The sequence below is a fragment of the Gossypium raimondii genome, chromosome 1 (assembly GCF_025698545.1).
Source record: "Gossypium raimondii isolate GPD5lz chromosome 1, ASM2569854v1, whole genome shotgun sequence".
NCBI lineage: Eukaryota > Viridiplantae > Streptophyta > Magnoliopsida > Malvales > Malvaceae > Gossypium > Gossypium raimondii.
In genome coordinates, this window is record NC_068565.1 from 34,259,223 (window position 1) to 34,279,883 (window position 20,661).

At 31.0% G+C, this 20,661-nt stretch overlaps 1 protein-coding gene across 1 annotated transcript; it reads right to left on the reverse strand.

Annotated features, from left to right (window-relative positions):
- Positions 1-17,641: 17,641 nt before the first annotated feature.
- Positions 17,642-18,988, reverse strand: LOC105785660 (protein PLANT CADMIUM RESISTANCE 2). Its single transcript, XM_012611783.2, is given in 5 exon segments — positions 17,642-17,951; positions 18,061-18,273; positions 18,427-18,498; positions 18,616-18,781; positions 18,783-18,988. Coding segments are annotated over 5 exon segments (573 nt in total). The 5' UTR covers positions 18,819-18,988; the 3' UTR covers positions 17,642-17,865.
- Positions 18,989-20,661: the final 1,673 nt, after the last annotated feature.

Here is a 20,661-nt window from a genome sequence, read left to right on the forward strand (position 1 = left end):
CAGCTTCTGTTTAATGTTGGGAGGGAGAGGCTGGAGGTGGATTTCGAGTTGGGAGGGCAAATCAGGGCGTGAGATGTAAAACGGATGTAAAACAGAGAATTTCAGGGATTAGGGGCGTAACGTAATAGGCCTGTATTAGGCAATACATCGAACCAAACACCGACTTAAGTGGGGCCCACGGATTAGGGGTGTATTGGATTACCAATACACCCAACCAAACATGTCCTGATAGCACTAAATGTAACACCCCTATACCTGGTTCGACCCAAAGAACCTGATATAGGAATATTATATTTGGTGCCAAAGTGATTTTTGGCTAATCACTAATATATTTGAACATTAAAAAAAATAAATTATTATAACTTATATTTTAGTCCCTACTACTTGGAACATACTTGATCTTCCTAAGTACATGTCATTCTATTCAAAATTTTGAAACATACCCTCTTGGCAGTCGGAAATGTGACGAGACGGATGCTCACAACCTTAATTACAACTCTTCAAAATCACTATACCGAATCTGCGTACGAAAAACAAAATCGTACGCTGAGTAGAACTCACTGGTATTTCTATAATCCGAATAATTAGAAACAATAGATTACAAATGTATAATTGAAATATTAGCATATATTAATATTTAAATATAATAACAATCATATCATATTTCATTTGTTTCACAAATATCTCAATTATCATACTAGCTATATAAATAACTTTTCACAATTTATTTCACATTTCATTATACAATTGCAATATCTATTCCATATTCATTTCATGAGTATATAACTCATATATTCCATATATTTGTAACATATTTCACATTCTATTTTCAATTCACTATTTCACTTCCATTTCTCATACCATACTATTTCAATATCAGTCATAAAACTTTATTATTCATTTACCCCTATTAACACAACTCGGACTCGAACGGATACACGGATCCAACCAAACACACCAGTTTGGCGCCCAGTGCATCATTGGATAATTCAAAGTAGTAAATTGACACCCAGTGTCTCATCGACTAAACCGAAGTAAATTGGCACCTAGTGCCCCATCGAATATATCTGAAGTAATAATTTGACACCCACTGTCTCATCGACTCAAAGCCGAAGAAGTCCCTAAACTCTTCCAATCCTATGGCATGTCATCTATATCCGACTCTGCCCAATACAATTAATAGGGTTTAATTTTCCATTTCAAAACAACCAATGTTCAGTATCAATTTTTCATATAATCACATATACATATGAATTCAACTCAATTCAAATAATCAATACATTCATAATATATATATCAATTCAATCAATTCCTATCAATTTAAAATCAGTTCAATATCAAAATGCCAAATAATGACCTCAACTACTTATCATAAGCATTAAATCAAAATTTAACAATTAATAACTAGATTCGGATTATAGAAATACAAACCAGAAATTCTGAGCTATTTCTCATCGACTTTATCTTTTCCCTTTTTAGTCGAGGGTTCCGGTACGACTTTAGCTACGGAATTAAAACAATTAAAAATTATAAATACACAATTTAATTTCATATTGAATATTTCAATTTTTACTCAAATATTGCCTAAATTTCAATTTAGTCACGGAGACTAATTTTATTTCTTCACAATTAATCTTATATTTTTATACAAATTCTACTTTAAACTAAATTTAACTCCTATTTTCACTTAAATTCCTAAATTTCAAATTTTTCACAATTTAGTTCCTATTACTCAAATTTTACAATTTATTCTACAATTTAATCCTTTTCATTTCTATCTTAAAAAATCTATCAATTTAATCTCTAATACTAAAATTATTCAACATAAACAACACTTAAAAACTCACTAATTTCTAAAATTTTAACATGGGTCGAGTAGTATTTAATACGGGATTTCAAAATATAAAAATTATAAGAAAATGGACTAAATTGACTAACCAATTGAACTTAGAACTTTGAAACCCTAACCTTGCTTTCTCCTTCTTTCCTTCCCTTTTCTTTTCTTTCCTTTTTGTTTCTTTCTTTTTTCATTTTTTCTTTCTATTTCTTTTATTTCTTTATTTGTTTTATTATATAATATAATATATACAATATATATGTAATCATTCGAATATATATTAAGAATATATATATAATAAACTTATAAATATCTATCTTATGCCTCATTTATAAGTAATGACATAATTGCTTCTTTGGTCCCTTGAATTTCTCTTTAATCTTTAATTTAACTTTTACCCTATATACAATTTAGTCCTTTTACCTAATTACTCTTAATTCAAGCAAAATTTCTTAACCAAGACCTAATTAACTACACAACTAGCTTCGTAAATATTTTTAATAAATATTTATGAGTTTGATTTACGAGAACGAAGTCTCAAGAATACACTTTCCGACACCCCTGACTATCGAGTTGTTACTTTTTCAATTTGGGAAGGCCCACCTAAATGGTCATAATGCTTCTACTAGATAGAAGCATGTTCAACTAAAATTTGAACAATGTCATCACCTTTCAAAATGAAAGTAAATTTTCAATCAATTAATAGACCATTTCCCAAACGTGCATTTTCTTTCCATCTTCTTTCCTTCTTTCTTTCTTTCTTTCCTTCTTTCTTGCATTATATACAATATATATTATATAATTTTATTCCAATCAGAATCACGCATCTCAAAAATTTATGCATACAATGTAATGTAATTCAATGAACACATAATAATTAAAATATAAATCATGCAATAAGAGTAAAAATAAATAAATTTAACATACATTTTCTTGTGATAAAGATTTCTTTTAAATCAAAATTTGACAAGATCTCTGGCCTTGATGCAACCACATTTTTTATATATGTCCTCATGGTACCATGCTTGTAATGGCATGTGAATGTGCGGTGAACAGAAAAACCATCTTTAATTTCTCATAAATTGCGAAAATAGAACTTTAAATTGTTGGTGCATGGGGAGAAAAAATAAACTTATGAGAAATTAACAAAGGCTTCAAAGCGTGTATCAATGTCACTTTCTTTAAGGTTCTATTCGCTCCCACCTATTGATCATCTATAAACGTGTTATTGTTTATAGCAAAATATTACACAATATTTATTAAACCAGCGGTATCTATATGTGAACATGTCAAATTGTAATATAGTTTTGTATTACAACGAAACATTAGTAAGTATTCCAATGATTGCACCCAAGGCCTGCAGATTGGAGAAATTAATATTAAACTAATTATAGAAAATAACTATTAATCTAATCAAGTCACGAATTAGTAGTGTTAATCCAAATGAAAATATTTTGATTAAACTAATTAAATTAACTAACCTAAACTAACCTAATGGATTTTCCTATTCCTAGTGTTGACAATGTGAGCCTCTAGCCTATGGTCAATTAAATCCCTAATTAACAAACATAAGATTAACTAATTTTAGAATTTAGGTTCTAATATGAATTAGCTATTAATTAACTAGTATTATCTCTTGGATCTACTAATTAATTAACCGGTGGATACTCGCTTATCTCCTAACCTTACTTTCTCCGCCAGGATAACTACGATTTACTCAGTTTGACTTATCTCCCGATCTCGTCTCCCCTATGATTACTTATTAGGGTTTTCAAGCCAAACAATTTAAGAACGCATAAGTTATACCGACTAATCCTATTATGATCCCTTATTCTTTTTATTAATTAATCAACTTGATTAATTAATTAGTTCAATAAACGAATCATGCAAGATATGAAATAAACACAAGAAATTATTCTAATATTCATATGATGGTTAATTGATCAACTTAACGAAGTATAAATAAAAGAATAACGAAAGAGATAGGAGAATGCTCATGAATATTTTTGAAGCTTGATGCTAGAACAACCGCCGCTCACTATTGTCTTCACATCGAAATAGAAAAGTTCCGACTAAAACATAAAAGAAAAGAAAACTAAAAAAAGTAATGTTTGATGAATGGTTGATTGATCGATTCCTGCATTTGTGTACAAAAGCCTCTTATTTATAGGTTAAAAGATGTGCAATTTATGTTCGATACGCCCCCGATACTTTGGGTGTAAGTAAGAAATAAAATCTTTGAGAATCTGCCACAATGTGTTTGCCGATGTTATCCTTTCTTGTAGCCACATTCAAGCTTTATGGCTCAACACAGGTTGATGTACCTTAACATAAGGCTGTTGTGGCTTAACACAAGGTTGCGTGTTGTAACACAGACATTGCGTGTAGCGCCAAGTAAGGCATTTTATGTCTCTGGACGTTTCTCTCATGCTTTCACAGTCCGAGAAGCTTGTGCATCAATCACCCCAAGCTCCTACGTCAATTGGGCCTAAAATTAAACCTCCTACACACTTGAATACCCAAATTAAACCTACCTAAGGCCCGTGTCAGCCTAACAAGTCATCAACACTCAAAAAATGGGTTAAAGACACTTATTTTTGTTAACTTTTAATCATAACTACTAAATACTGAAAATAGTAATTAATCATAAAAACCTAGAAAACAAACTCGTTAAATGCGGAAATGACCTAAAATAACTACTACAAGTGAAGTCAAGTCACTTATATTATGATGTGCAAAAGAGTTACTAGCAAATAAACCTCGATGATACAATGAATTTTAAGTATTGTCTACGTTTTGCATTGACGGAAACAATCCACTAAACACTAAGCAGAGCATAGCAAGGATATAAATTTCTACAAAAGAAATTCTGCAATAATTCTTTATATAACAATCTAGAAATATAAAAAATGGTGGGATATCAAAACGAAACTTTGTTTTCATGGTTTATCATTCTAGCTGTGTGATGAACCATGTCAATGCATGTTCATTTTATAGGTTTGTTATACTCGTTTTTATTTTACCTTGTTAAAATACTTTATATTTGCTAATCAATAGAAGATCAAGCATCGGTCTTTAGTTCGTGTTGATCTCTAATGGCGTAATCTTGGTACATCATTTTATTACAATCCAAAACCAAATATTAAATTAAAAAATAATCTTTGCAGTGTTGGAAAAAAGATAAATTCTCATAAATAAAATATTTGTTTGAAGATTATGTTTGAAACTTTGATGTGGTGAGTGTGACATAGGTCCAAATTTTATGTGGGTTTAGTACCCATAAAAGGGGTTTAGAGTCAAATGCAATTATATGCCACCTACCTTCCCTTCCTTAATCATTTTCTTCACTCCCTTTATATCAATCTCTTTCACCAAGCTTCCAGGTTTCTCTCGGTCTCTCGGAATCTCTACGACATCGGTCAATAGAATCAGTTTCTCTTCTCCCAATGGTGCCACCACCTCACCAACTAACAAGTTTGCATTGATGTTGTAAGTCTGACCATACTCACTTGCTGTAACAGCTCGTTTTTAGTGAAATCAGAACAGTGATTTTGGGACCACAAATCTGAGGTCAAAAAATTTATTTTAATTTTATTTTAATATCTACAGCATAATAGTATTATAGTATAAAAATTTTGTAAATAAATTTTACCGTTTGTATGCTCAATTTGTGAAAAAGAACTAAATCACGTAAAGTGCGAAAGTTGCGTTCTATTAGTTAAAGCTGTTAAATAGCTATAGAACTTTAAAGTGGAGGCCCTTACATGATAATTAGATCATTAATTTAGCTAGTGCATGTGCATGAGTGGATGTGCATGGCTTGGTAATTATGAAATTTTTAAAGTTAGGTAAGGGTAATTTGGTAATTAGGTAATCAATGTTAAATTAAATAACATAAAGCAAAATGGTCATCTTCCTATTTCATTTTCAACCAAAAATTTCAGCAAACTAAAACCATTAGAGAGCTTGAAAATTTTGCAAAGAAAACCCCTTGCATGTAAGTGCAATTTAGTTTAGTTTAGTTTTTAATGATTTTTATGTTTTCGGGAACGTAGTAGCTTAATATAGCTAAATAGGGGACTAATTTGCAATATAGTTGAAAGACTAGAATTTTTCCATGAGAAAATTTTAGTTATTTTTGAAGTTTAGTGGAAGAAAATGAATCTTGGTTGTGAATTAAACAACTTTTGTTAAGTGATTTTTAATGAAATTGTCAATTAGGGGTTAAATTGAGAAATGTGTAAATTCTGTAGTAAATGTGTGAAATTGTGAAGTATATGGGCTGCTATGAGCATGTATTAATTTTGTCTAGGCTTGGTTAGGGGTGAAATTGCATGAATTTCATTTTACGAGCCTAGGGACTAAATTGTAAATAAGTTAAAAGTATAAGGGCAAAATAGTAATTTTTCCATAACATGATTTTGGTTTGAATTGTATAAAATGAGGTTTAAATTAGTTAAATTTGATTATATAAATCGAGAAAAGCAATGTACGGAATCAGATCGGGGAAAAGACAAAGTTATTGATTAAACGATCATTTTTCTCCGTACGAGTTTGAGGTAAGTTCGTGTAATTAAATTGAGTATTTATATGCTTTAATTGAAAATATATGTATGTGAATGGTTTAATTATTCTATATAATTATCGAGTACATAACAGACGACATACGAAGAATACCGAGGCCCATTTGAACCTTAGGAATTCAGGATACAAATGACATGTCATTAGGGTTACCGATTCCAGCTCTTATGAGCTTATTGATACTCAGCTCGTATGAGCTTACCGTTATTCAGCTCGGAGGAGCTTCCCGTTTATCGGTTGTATGCGCATACATGTATAAGAATTGACGGATTTACAGTTCAGTACATCTCGCGTGTACTACCTACGTATCTAACGATATTCTAAGTGGTTCAACGGGCATAGTGTTATTATGAGATTATACAAGTTTGATACGAACTAGTATAGGTATTTACTTGGAAATGGTTTATATATGATATACGGATACTTGGAATAGATGTTACATGTACATGGAATTTAATAATTGTTGAATTCATACAGGATTCTTGGTTTTTATACAAATACATGGCTAACTTGGTAATTGATTATGTGATAGGCTTTGGCCAAATTAAATTGTGTTATGCTTTGAGTTAATTACCTAAATTTATGGTTAAATGATAAGTTTAATTTTGTATTATACGAACTTACTAAGCTTAATTGCTTACTCTGCTTATTTTTCTGTGTTTTATAGTGTTTCGGAAGCTCGTTCGGATTCGAAGCTGTCGGAGATCTCAACACACTATCAAACTTTATTTTGGTACTTTTGACTTTATATTTTGGGTTAAATGTCATGTATAGGCTTTATTGGCTAATGGTAGCCTATGTGTTTTGTCATGTAGTTAGTCATTTGAATTGGCTTGAATTTGGTATATTTTGTTATGTAAATTTGTAAATTATTTTATTGTATGTGATGAATGCTTGCCATGTGAATGCCTTGGTTGTGAATTGGTAATTTGGGTACCAAATGGTTGAGATTGATAAGTAGCATGCATGATAAGTTTTAGGCACAATGATGCTTATATGTGTTTGACCATTTAGGTAGAGTTTGGAGGTATAATTGGCAAGTTTTAAAGTGGCTAATTGAGATGACTATTAGTATCATAATTGTATGTGTTGATATTACATGTTATAAACTTCATATTGGTTGGTTTTGAATTCCTAGCTGCGTCATGGTTATATGCAAATTGATGTGTGTAGGTTGGTATCAATTTAGGTGAGAAATCTAGCTTGGAAAATGTCCTATTTTTGTCCACACATACAATTATCAACACATACAATTATGATATCGGCTATGTTAGCACAGAAGTATGTGAGAAAAGGTTGTGATGCTTACCTTGCATATGTACTGGATACAAAGGTGTCTAAATTGAAGATTGAATCAGTCCTAGTGGTTTGTGAATATTGAGATGTGTTTCCAGAAGAGTTACCCGGGTTGCCACCGATCTGAGAAGTTGTGTTTGCTATTGAGTTAGTACCAGGAACGTCACCAGTATCGATAGCTCCGTACAGAATGACTCCTACAAAGTTGAAAGAGTTGAAAGCTCAGTTGCAAGAGTTAACAGATAAAGGTTTTGCACGACCGAATTTCTTGCCCTGGGGTGCACCAGTTTTGTTTGTAAAGAAGAAAGATGGATCAATGAGATTGTGTATCGATTATCGACAGCTTAACAAGGTTCTAATTAAGAATAAGTATCCATTACCGTGAATTGATGATTTGTTTGATTAGCTGAAAGGTGCCTCGGTATTCTCAAAGATTGATTTACGTTGCAGTTATTATCAGTTGCAAGTTAAAGATTCAGATGTGCCGAAAGCTGCGTTCAGGACTAGGTACGGACACTATGAATTTCTTGTTTTGCCATTTGGATTAACTAATTCCCTGGTAGTATTTATAGATTTGATGAATAGAATATTCAGGCCGTATTTAGACAGATTTGTTGTTGTATTCATTGATGATATTTTAATTTATTCCCGAGACAAGTCTGAACATGCCAAGCATTTGAGAATTGTGTTACAAACTTTGAGAGATAAACAACTATTTGCTAAATTTAGCAAATGCAAGTTTTGGCTTCAAGAAGTTTGGTTTTAAGGACACATTGTATCAACGGAAGGCACCAGAGTTGATCTGAGCAAGATTTCAGCAGTTGTTGACTGGAAACCACCAAGAAACATATCCGAAGTCAGAAGTTTTATGGGATTAGCTGGCTATTATCGATGATTTGTAAAAGGGTTTTCAATGATAGCTACACCAGTGACTCGACTATTGCAGAAAGATGTAAAGTTTGAGTGGTCTGAGAAATGCCAATAGAGTTTTAACCAGTTGAAAGCACTGTTAACCGAAGCACTAGTACTAGTTCAGCCTAAGTCGAGTAAAGAGTTTGTGATTTTTAGTGATACGTTATTGAACGGTTTGGGATGTGTTTTAATGCAAGAAGACAAAGTGATAGCGCATGCTTCTAGACAATTAAAGACGCACAAGAAGAATTATCCGACACACGACAAGAATTATCCGACACAAGACAAAGTGATAGGCCACAATTGTGCTTGCATTGAAATTTTGGCGACACAATTTGTTCGGTGAAAAATGCCACATATTTACCGATCACAAGAGTCTGAAATATCTGATGTCATAAAAAGATCTGAATTTGAGACAGGGAAGATGGTTCGAACTGTTGAAAGATTATGAGTTAGTAATTGATTATCATTTGAGGAAAACAAATGTAGTCGCGAATACTTTGAGTAGAAAATCTTTGTTTGCTTTGCGAGTGATGAATACGAGATTGACTTTGTCAGATGATGGATCGATATTAGCTGAGTTAAAAGCTAAACCGATGTTTCTTCAACAAATCTGTGAGGCTCAGCAATGTGATAATGAATTGCAAGCTAAAAGAGTACAATGTGAGTCAACTTCTGATTTAGAGTTTCAGGTCGGACCCGATGGTTGTTTATTGTTCCGAGCTAAAGTTTGTGTGCCGAAGAATACAGAACTTATACATAAAATTCTATAAGAAGCTCATAGTGGCAGCTTATCTGTTCATCCTTGGAGTAACAAAATGTACAATGATTTGAGGCAGATGTACTGGTGGTCGGGTATGAAACGCGACATTTCTGACTTTGTGTCCAGATGTTTGATTTTTCAATAGGTCAAAGTCGAACATCAAGTGCCTTTAGGACTATTACAGTCAGTGATAATACCGGAGTGGAAATGGGATAGAGTTACGACGGATTTCGTACTGGATTACCTCTATCTCCGAAAAAGAAAGATGTTATCTGGGCCATTGTTGATCGTTTGACAAAATCCGCACATTTTATTTCGGTTCGTATAAACTTCTCACTTGATAGGTTGGTTGAGTTGTATATTTCTGAAATCGTAAGATTACACGGAGTGTCAGTCTCTATTATTTCGGATAGAGATCTGTGGTTTACATCACGATTTTAGAAGAAGTTACAAAAAGCCTAAGGTACGCAGTTGCATTTTAGCACTGTATTTCATCCTCAAATAGATGGTCAGTCTGAGAGAGTGATTCAGATTCTCGAAGATATGTTTCGTTGCTGTGTTTTAGAGTTCGAAGGTAACTGGGAAAAATATTTATCGTTGGTTGAATTCGCGTATAACAATAGTTTTCAATCGAGCTTAAAGATGGCACCGTATGAAGCTTTATATGGTCGTAAATGCCGAACTCTATTGTACTAAACCGAGCTTAGTGAGAAAAAGATACGCGGAGTTGATTTGATCCGAGAGATCGAAGAGAAAGTGAAAGTGAAAGTGAAAGTGACAGTTTGAAAGCAGCTTTAGATCGACAGAAATCGTATGCGGATTTGAAACGTAAAGATATTGAATTTCAGATTGGAGACAGAGTGTTTCTGAAAGTGTCACCTTGGAAGAGGATTCTCCGATTTGGTCGCAAAGGAAAATTGTGTCTGCGATTTATCAGGCCATACGAGATTATCGAGAGAATAGGGCTAGTGGCATACCAACTTGAGTTATCGTCAGAGTTGGAAAAGATTCATAATGTATTTCATGTATCCATGTTACGATGGTACCGATCGGACCCTTTGCATATAATTCTTCCAACAAAAATTGAGATTCAGTCCAACATGTCGTATAACGAAGAATCATCAAAATTTTGACTCGAGAGATTAAAGAGTTAAGGAACAAAAGCATAACTTTAGTGAAGGTTCTTTGGCAACGTCACAGGATTGAGGAGGGTACTTGGGAACCTGAGGAAGCTATGAGAAAACAATACCTTAACCTATTTTCTGGTAAAATTTTTGGGGACGAAAATTCTTAAGGGGGGAGAGTTGTAACAGCCCATTTTTAGTGAAATCAGAACAGTGGTTTCGGGACCACAAATTTGAGTTTGAAAATTTTATTTTAATATTATTTTAATATCTACAGCATAGTATTATTATAGTATAAAATTTCATTAAGAAATTTTATCGTTTGTATGCTCAATTTGTGAAAAATGACTAAATCAAAATGTTAAAGTTGTGTTCTATTAGCTAAAGGTGTTAAATAGCTATAGAACTTTAAAGTGGAGGTCCTTATATGATAATTAGACCCCTAATTGAGTTATTGGATGTGCATGGCTTGGTAATTATGAAAATTTTAAAGTTAGGTAAGGGTAATTTGGTAATTAGGTAATTAATGTTAAATTAAATAAAAATAAAGCAAAATGGTCATCTTCCTCTTTCATTTTCAACCAAAAATTTTAGCAAACTAACACCATTGGAGAGCTTGAAAATTTTTCAAAGAAAACCCCTTGCATGTAAGTGCAATTTAGTTCTATTTTTAATGATTTTTATGTTTTCAGGAACGTTGTAGCTTAATCTAGCTAAATAGGGGGCTAATTTGCAATATGGTTGAAAGTATAGGGTTTTTCCATGAGAAAATTTTAGTTTTTTTTTTTTTAAGTTTAGTGGAAGAAAATGAATCTTGGTTGTGAATTAAACAACTTTTGTTAAGTGATTTTTAATGAAATTGTCAATTAGGGGTTAAATTGATAAATGTGTAAATTATGTGGTAAATGTGTGAAATTGTGAAATATATGGGCTGCTATGAGAATTTATTAATTTTGTCTAGGTTTGTTTAAGGGTGAAATTGCATGAATTTCATTTTACGAGCCTAGGGACTAAATTGTAAAGAAGTTAAAAGTATAGGGGCAAAATAGTAATTTTTCCATAATATGATTTTTGGATTGAATTGTATATAATGAGGTTTAAATTAGTTAAATTTGATTACATAGATCAAGAAAAATAACATAAGGAATTAGATCGGAAAATGACAAAGTTATCGATTAAACGATCGTTTTTCTCTGTATGAGTTTGAGGTAAGTTCGTATAATTAAATTGAGTGTTTATATGCTTTAATTGAAACTATATATATGTGAATGGTTTTAATTATTATGTATAATTATCGAGCGCATAATCGATGACGTACGAAGAATACCGAGCCCCGTTTGAACCTTAGGAATTCGTAGGATACAAATGACATGTCATTAGGGTTATCGATTCTAGCTTTTATGAGCTTACAGATACTCAGCTCGTATGAGCTTACCGTTATTCAGCTCGGAGGAGCTTACCGTTTATCGCTAATATGAGCATACATGTACAAGAATTGACGGATTTACAGTTCAGTACACCTCGCATGTACTACTCGCGTATCTAACGATATTCTAAGTGGTTCAACAGGTATAGTGTTATTATGAGATTATACAAGTTCGATACGAACTAGTACAGGTATTTATCTGGAAATGGTTTATATATGATATACGGATACTCGGAATAGATGTTACATGTACATGGGATTTAATAATTGTTGAATTCATACATGATTCTTGGTTTGTATATGAATACATGGTTAACTTGGTTATTGATTATGTGATAGGCTTTGGCTAAATTACATTGTGTTATTCTTTGAGTTACTTACCTAAATTTGTTAAATGGTAAGTTTAATTCTGTATTATATGAACTTACTAAGCTTAATTGCTTACTCTGTTTATTTTTTCGTGTTTTATAGTGTTTCGAAAGCTCGTTCGGATTGGAAGTTGTCAGAGATCTCATCACACTATCAAACGTTATTTTGGTACTTTTGACTTTATATTTTGGGTTAAATGGCATGTATAGGTTTTGTTGGCTAATGGTAGCCTATGTGTTTTGTCATATAGTTAGCCATTTGAATTGGCTTGAATTTGGTATATTTTGTTATGTAAATTTGTAAATAGTTTTATTGTATGTGATGTAAGCTTGCCGTGTGAATGCCTTGGTTGTGAATTGGTAATTTAGGTACGAAATGGTTGAGATTGATAAGTAGCATGCATGATAAGTTTTAGGCACAATGATGCTTATATGTGTTTGACCATTTAGGTAGATTTTGGAGGCATAATTGGCAAGTTTTAAAGTGGCTAATTGAGATGCCTATTAGTATTATATTTGTATGTGTTGATATTACATGTTATAAACTTGATATTGGTTAGTTTTGAATGCCTAGTTATGCCATGGTTATATGCAAATTGATTGTGTAGGTTGGTACCAATTTGGGTGAGAAATATGGCTTGGAAAATGGCCTATTTTTGTCTACACAGGCGTATGTCTCAACCATGTATGACACACGACTAGGTGACACGACTGTGTGTCCCCTGTAACTTCTTTAAAAAGCAAGTCAGTAGCTTCACATGGCTTAGCACACGGGCATGTGGCTTGGCCGTGTGGCACAAGTCAGTATACCCTCCAGTTTTCACACGACCTAGCACACGAGCTGGCACACAAGCGTGTGAGGCAATTTCGAAGGGTACATGGCCTGACACATGGGCGTGTGGTCTGGCCGTGTGACCCAAGTTAGTATGTTCACTAGTTTAGACACAGGTTAGAACACGGGCAATGACATAGGCGTGTGGTCCCATTTCAAATGCCCACACGGCCTGAGACAAGGGTGCGTCTCTTTGGCCGTGTGAGACACACAGCCTGGCCATACGGGTGTGTGTCACTTGTACCTTTGAAAATTTTACATATTTTTCGAAAATTTCTTGAGTACTCAGTTTTGTCCCGAACTATTTCTAATGTCTATTTGGGGCCTCGAGGGCTCGTATTAGGGACTATATGAATGAATTTGAATGGTTTTTTATTTGAATGAGAAATGAATATGATATGTATGATTGTTTGATCTATAAGTCTGGTAATGCTTCGTAACCCTGTTCCGCGTCGGATACGGGTTAGGAGTGTTACACTTGCCATCTCAGAGAAAAAAAAATGTTTTGGTTAATTATATAGAGGTATCTATTTTTAGTCAAAAAAGTAAAAAGAAATGTCACTTGTTAGTTATTTAATAGGTTAAAGAAATGTCACTTGTTAGTTATTTAATAGGTTAATGTGTTACGTCATTAAATTAATGATTTTTTAACAGTAATTATTAATTCGAATAATTATCTTAATTAAAGTGATTAAATTAAAAAAATTAAAATGATTAAAATAGAACAACCCTTAAGTTAGAGTGACTATGGGTGTAATTTACTCTTATAATAATAATAATAATAATAATAATAATAATAATAATAATAATAATAAAGAGGCCCGAGTAGAGGTGTTAGTCGGACCGAGCCTATGTATGATATTAGTACACTTTATGTTCACCTAAACTCGACCTAGCCCAAAATATGAGATGATTTTACTCAAGTTTGTCCATATTTATAAATTATTAACTCAAACTTGTTTTAGGCCTACCAATACTATTAATTTTAAAAATATATTATTTTAATTTAATATTTAATATTTTAGATTATTTTTTATTAAAAATTAAATTTATATAGTTTAACTTTATTTTTTATCTTCAAAAACATATATATAATATTTCAAATTATACTACTCTAATTTTCAAGATACCCTCCATTGTAATTGTTGAGTCTCACCAATTTGAGTATAATTAGAGTACCCAATTACACTTTGCTATCCTTAGGGTAGGGTGAGAATTAGAGTAATTATGCAAGTAATTACACCAAATCCATTTTAAAAGATTATTTTATATAAGATATAAAATTATATTACAAGCATGAACACATATGAGTGTTTGGGATAGTGGTTATGTTAAAATATTTTATTATATTATAATTCCTAAAAAATATTATAAAAATAATTTGTGTATTTTATAAAGTTATAACAAAAAATATTATTTAAATCCTAATAAATTTCTAAAGTTATGGCCAAAAGTTTATTATAAAAATAACTTATATGTTATAAATTTGTTATAATATATTTATTAATTTATAAACAATTATGGTCAATAAGTATGGATATAGCTTTTATACGTATCCATGTTATATATTATAAAATAATATATTTATTCACAAAAAAATATCATAGTTTTTTTTGGTAAAAAGACCTCTCTAGCCCCTCTCAATTTCGATATTGAGTAAATTAGTCTCTCTCAAAAAAATTAGAGCAATTTTATCCCTCTTGATTTTGAAAGTGAGCAATTAAGGACAATTAATCATGACATTAACGTCTTTCGTCAACTGTGCATAATTTTGATTGGTATAATAACAAATTTAGTCATTGATGTTTACATATTTTGTTAATTTGGTCTTGCTTCTAAAAAATTAAACAAATTTAGCCTAAACATTTACACTTTTTTTTTAAATATTGCATGCTAAATTTATTAAATCATGACCAAATTGATACAATGTGTAAATTATGAGAGCTAAATTGTTATTATACCAATCAAATTTATGTAAAATTGAATAGAAACATTAACGCCATAATTAATTGTCCTTAGTTTCTCACTTTCGAAATTGGCAGGGATTAAATTGCTCTGATTTTTTTTAGAGGGACCGGTTTGCTCAATTTCAAAATTGAGAGGGATTAGAGAGGTCTTGTTACCCAATTTTTTTTATCATAACTTATTTATAAAAAAATAACTTTATAAAGTTATGGTAAAAAATTATATTATTTATAAGAAGTGTTATGAAAGGTTTGGACAATTTATAAAATCTTTTTTATAAAGGTTTTTTTTATAAAAAAAATCTCGACTTGCCATCAACACCATAGACAGCTCGCGAACTATTTAATTTGAGACATTCAAAGCTTCGAAATGTAGTTGAGAAGACATTTGTGTTCAAAAAAAAATAATTTCCATATTAACAACATCACCATAATATAACATAAAAAAAATAAGGTTGGGTCGTACCCAGGGACGAAGCTTAAATTTTTTTTAGGCAAGGGACCGGAACTGGATTATAAAATTTTTAAGAGATCAAAATGTAATTTTATCATGTGCTAACTTATAATTCCATTGTTTGAAGGAACTAAATAGATTTTTTTTTCATATTTAGGGGGTAAAATGTAATTTTACCATAGATTACTTTGTAACTTTATTAATTCTAAAGGGACTGAGCTAAAAAAAATTTATTTTTAGTGCATGCCGATCCCAAAGCTTCACCTCTAATCGTACTAGCATATTGCATATTTTATAACTTCGACCATAGGTGAAATTAAGATTATTTATACTTTGAAAAGTATATGGAAGAAGGATTAATAATATATATTCAAATTCAAATGATGATGAATTCGATCAAAGACCAACAAATGATGATAAGGACCATATGTTAAATATTAAAGAGAAATAACCCAACAAATATGCACTAGAGCAATTAGATAAATTGAATATGATATTTATTTTTCTTATATTTTATTAGTAATTGTATTATCAACTACTTTTTAGACTAACATAATACATATGATAATTTAATTTTAATTTTTGTTACTTGTTTAGAAATTATTTTATCATACTAATATTTTTTATAGTAATCAATATTTTTAAAATATAAATTATGTAATTGTATAATTACAATGTGCACTACCAAACATGACATAGAGAATTACGATATAATTATACTCTATCAACTTTGACACATCTAGGAAATTACAATTCTTTATAATTACAAGATAATGTAATTACTATCATAGTAATTACATTTTAATTCTATTACTCTGTGTTGTCCAAATACACCTTAATGTTTACATAGTATTATATTATTATATTATTATACATTGGCTTAAGAAAGTAAAAAGCCCTCAAATTTTTTCAAAAAAAGTAATTAAGTTCTTGCTTCTTTTTTTTTGCACTCATTTGAGTACTTAAACTTTCAAAATGCATCAAAAAATCCCTTAAACCTTTTCAAAGAAAACAATTAAGCCCCTACTTTTTTTCTTTCACTCAATTGGGTACTTAAACTTTCAAAATGCATCAAAAAGACCGTCAAACTTTTTCAAAAAAAAAGCAATTAAGCCCCATCTTAGGAAAAAATTATAAAAAAATAGAATCAATAAAAGATATAAATATTATTAAATTTTAATAAAAAATAAAATATTAAAATTTATTAAAAATTATAAAAATATAAAAATCGTAAAAATATAAAAAATTGTAAAATTTTATAAAAATCGTAAAAATATAAAATATATGGAAATATAAAAATTATAAATTTTAAAAAGTCGTAAGAAAATTATACAAAATATAAAAAATATAAATTTCAGAAAAAATTATAAAAGTTATCGTACCAAAAGAAGCATTTTATAACTTTCTATAACTTTTATTGATTTTTATTTTTATCATTTTCACCGCATGTCACGTTGTGTTAGGCACGTGATGAATTTAATTGAAAAAACTAGGGTTGTTAATTGTTTTATGATTTTTATAAAATTTTACAATTTTTATTTTTACGATTTTATAAAAAAATTCTAATTTTAATAAATTTCTAATTTTTATGTTTTTATTAAAATTTAATAGTTTTTCTAAAATTTATTATTTATTAATTTTAATTTTTAATAAGAGCAGGGGCTTAAATGCTTTTTTGAAAAATTTTGAGAGTATTTTTGATGCATTTTGAAAGTTTAAGTACCCAATTGAGTGAAAAAAAATGAGCAGAGGCTTAATTGCTGTTTTTTGAAGAAGTTTGAGGGTCTTTTTAATGCATTTTGAAAGTTCAAGTGCTTAATTAAGTGTAAAAAAATGAGGAGCTTAATTTTGTTTTTAGATTCGAGGGCGTTTTAAACTCTTAAACTTTATATATTTAATTTTATAAGAGGGAAACTACATAATATATAAAAATATATTATAAAAATATAAAACCGACCAAACTAAGATGAAGGCTTGAATGTGAAAGCCTAGATCTTGCCCAGCCTGTTTTTTTGTCTAAACTAATTTGACTTAAACAAATCTATGCGAAGGCCGGGAAAAAGAAAAGGAGAAAGGAACAGGAATAATAGTACAGAGGCGAAATTCAACACAACCTTGTATTAATTAATTAATATAAATTTTCTTTATACATAATCTGATTTATGCAACGCCAACACTGAAAGAGCAGTGACAATAGAAATCCAAGATAAATATGACAAGTAACACTTATTTATGGCGGGCACTTAGATAGTTTATTACTGCTACTTTAACCAAGGAGATATTCCATTTGGGTCTCTGTCCGTCTTCTTCATCGGCTCATGCCATCTTCCACCACTGGTGGGATTGGCGTCATTGCCACTTCACGACTCCGCTTTTCCATATTTCCATGCCATCCTACATCCATACACATACACAATCAGTTATTATAAACATTGAAATGAATCCAATAATTAACTCAGCAATTAAAAATAAATCTACGCATGAGTGATATTGAAAGAATTACCTATGGATAAGTCGTAGCCACGGGTTTTAAGCTCGCGATACTCTTGGCACAAGGCGCAGTACTCGCAGCAGCAATGGACGAGGCAATCCCCGCAAGGGTGTTTCTTCAGCATGTACTGTTGCCCCATTTTGGATCGGTAAAAACAGGAGTAGCAACATGCACAGCCTGTCACACATGCTATGAGCGTGTAAAGTGCTCCATTCACTCCACATGCTGTTCAAATTAGGAAAACAAAAATATAATCTTCTTCAGAAATCAGAATAGATAGTTGCATGTGTTGTTTTAAATAATTCACATGTCAATATCACATAATGGAATCTATGATCTAGTGAGTCTAGCTGTGTGTGTGTGTTTGTTTCAACTTACAGGATGATCCTTTATCTACTATCTCGGCAATCTGGCCAAAAGTTACGCAAGGGCACCAACATGTGATGCAACCTGTTAGTTAAGAGGAGCAAAAACATAAACAGCTGAGTTAAAAAAACCAGTTCTTCAGCTGCAGTGCGTAGATACAAACGCACCCACCATTTTGGTGGGAAAAATGAGTTGACTTACAGTTTCTCCAATCAGAGAAGCAGTCGCAGAGCCCTGAAGACCAAGGGACTCGAGTTTTAGTCTGAAGACGGGTATTGGTCTCACAACTCTCGTTGAAGTATTGGTTTGAGGAGCTAAGTGGAATCCCAGTTGTGGCTGCTTCTTTGCCTTGCTTCGGTGGTGAACCTGAACTTTTCATACCCACTTGGGTTAAGGGACGCCATGGCTAAAACCTCTGTAGTCTGTACTGGAGTAATGAGATATTTAATTGATGCAAAAACAGGGAAATTAAAAGAAAACTTGTTGGAAATTAAGAAAGTTGAGCAGTACTTTGGGTTGGAATTTGATTGAACATATACCGAGAGAGGAATGGTGAGGTGATAATAGAAATGATGAGCTGAGACAAGTCAACAAGGCATGGAAGTGGAACAAGTCAAGTCTAGGCGCTTGTTCATCACGTCCTAGACACAGCGAGGGGGAAGCTACAGAAACTGTGTGAACGTATGCACGTGGCAGTTTGTGATTTGCTACTTGACTTCGACTTATGTAAGGTGTTTATTGCTTGAAAAGGGAAGTTGAATCCCACCCATTGGTAGAAAGGTATTGGCCTATACCCGTAGAAATTATTTACTCTTCTCTTCTCAATTGTACCAGAAAGAGAAAAGGAAATTAATATAGTATTGGACTGTTTAATACATCGCAGCAAATCATTGTACTGAGAAACCAAAGGAATTTCTCTTTTTTTTCCATATTAAATTTTAAAATTTGATTCCTGAACTTAAATAATATTCATACTTATTAATGTATGATGATGTAATATTTTAAGATTATGCATTGTCATCATTTAAAATTTTTAAAAAATATGAAATTTAAAAAGTACAAAGAAAAATATACAATCAACATTCTCTATAACAATTCTATTTATTTGTCAAAATATTGTCATTATAGAGAAGCGATCATTAACAATATGTTATTATAAAAGATAATTGTTGTAAACCTACAATAGAATTCATATACTGAATTTCCATAAATAGATAAAGTAAAATTATGTTTAAAAAAAAAGACAATGTGAATCAAATCAACAAATTAAAAGATGTCTAGTAGATACACACATTATTGTTTTTATACATATTTTATTTTACATTCTTTGACATGATTAATTATGTAATTCATAATCCTAACAAGTTCAATTAATTATCAAATTAAATTAGTTATTTTATTATGAGTTAAAATTCAAGTAATCAATTTATAAGTTTATGAAGTTTCAATTCATGGTAGAATATTTAATTAGGAAACTTAATAGTTTATTGAATTAATATATTTAGTTCTACTAATTGAAGATTATTTTCATCTAATAAAATATGATTAATAGATGAAATTTAAAAATTTTATTGAAATAAAACTTTAATTAAGATAATTGCAATTATGCATCATAGTTTTTTAATTTTCTTCTCCCGTTAAACTTTGTTTCTTAGTTTCCCACTTAAACTCTTATTAGTGTGGGTTATTTTAATATTAGTTTCACATTTAAACGCTGATTAGTGTATGTTATTTTAATATTACTTGACCTACAAATTTAGCCTATAAATAGTCCATGTTTTTCACCCTAGAAAGATAACCCATTACACATTTACATATTAGTTTTTACAAGCTTTCAGGTAATTTTGTATTTACGTTTTGATGGTTCTTATTTTGAGTTTCGAGGTTTAGTTTTATCTCTATCTTTTGTACTCTTCGTTTTTTCCGTTTTAGTGAAATTATCTTTGCCCCTGGTTTTTTATCCTCTTCGGAGGGTTTTTTTTTCACGTAAAATATTTGTGTTTGATCTTTTCAATTTCTTTGTTATTTTACTTATTCATTGCTTAAATCGGTTTTATCCCTAACAAACTGGTATCAGAACTAGTTTGATTTTCGCAATCAACTCATTCAAAGATGGCAACAACAAAGTTTGATATTGATAAGTTTGATGGCATCACAAATCCCAATTTGTGGCAAGTTCAGATGACGACAATTCTAATTCAAAGCAATCTTGAGAAGGTCCTTATATAAAATAAGCCTACAAACATG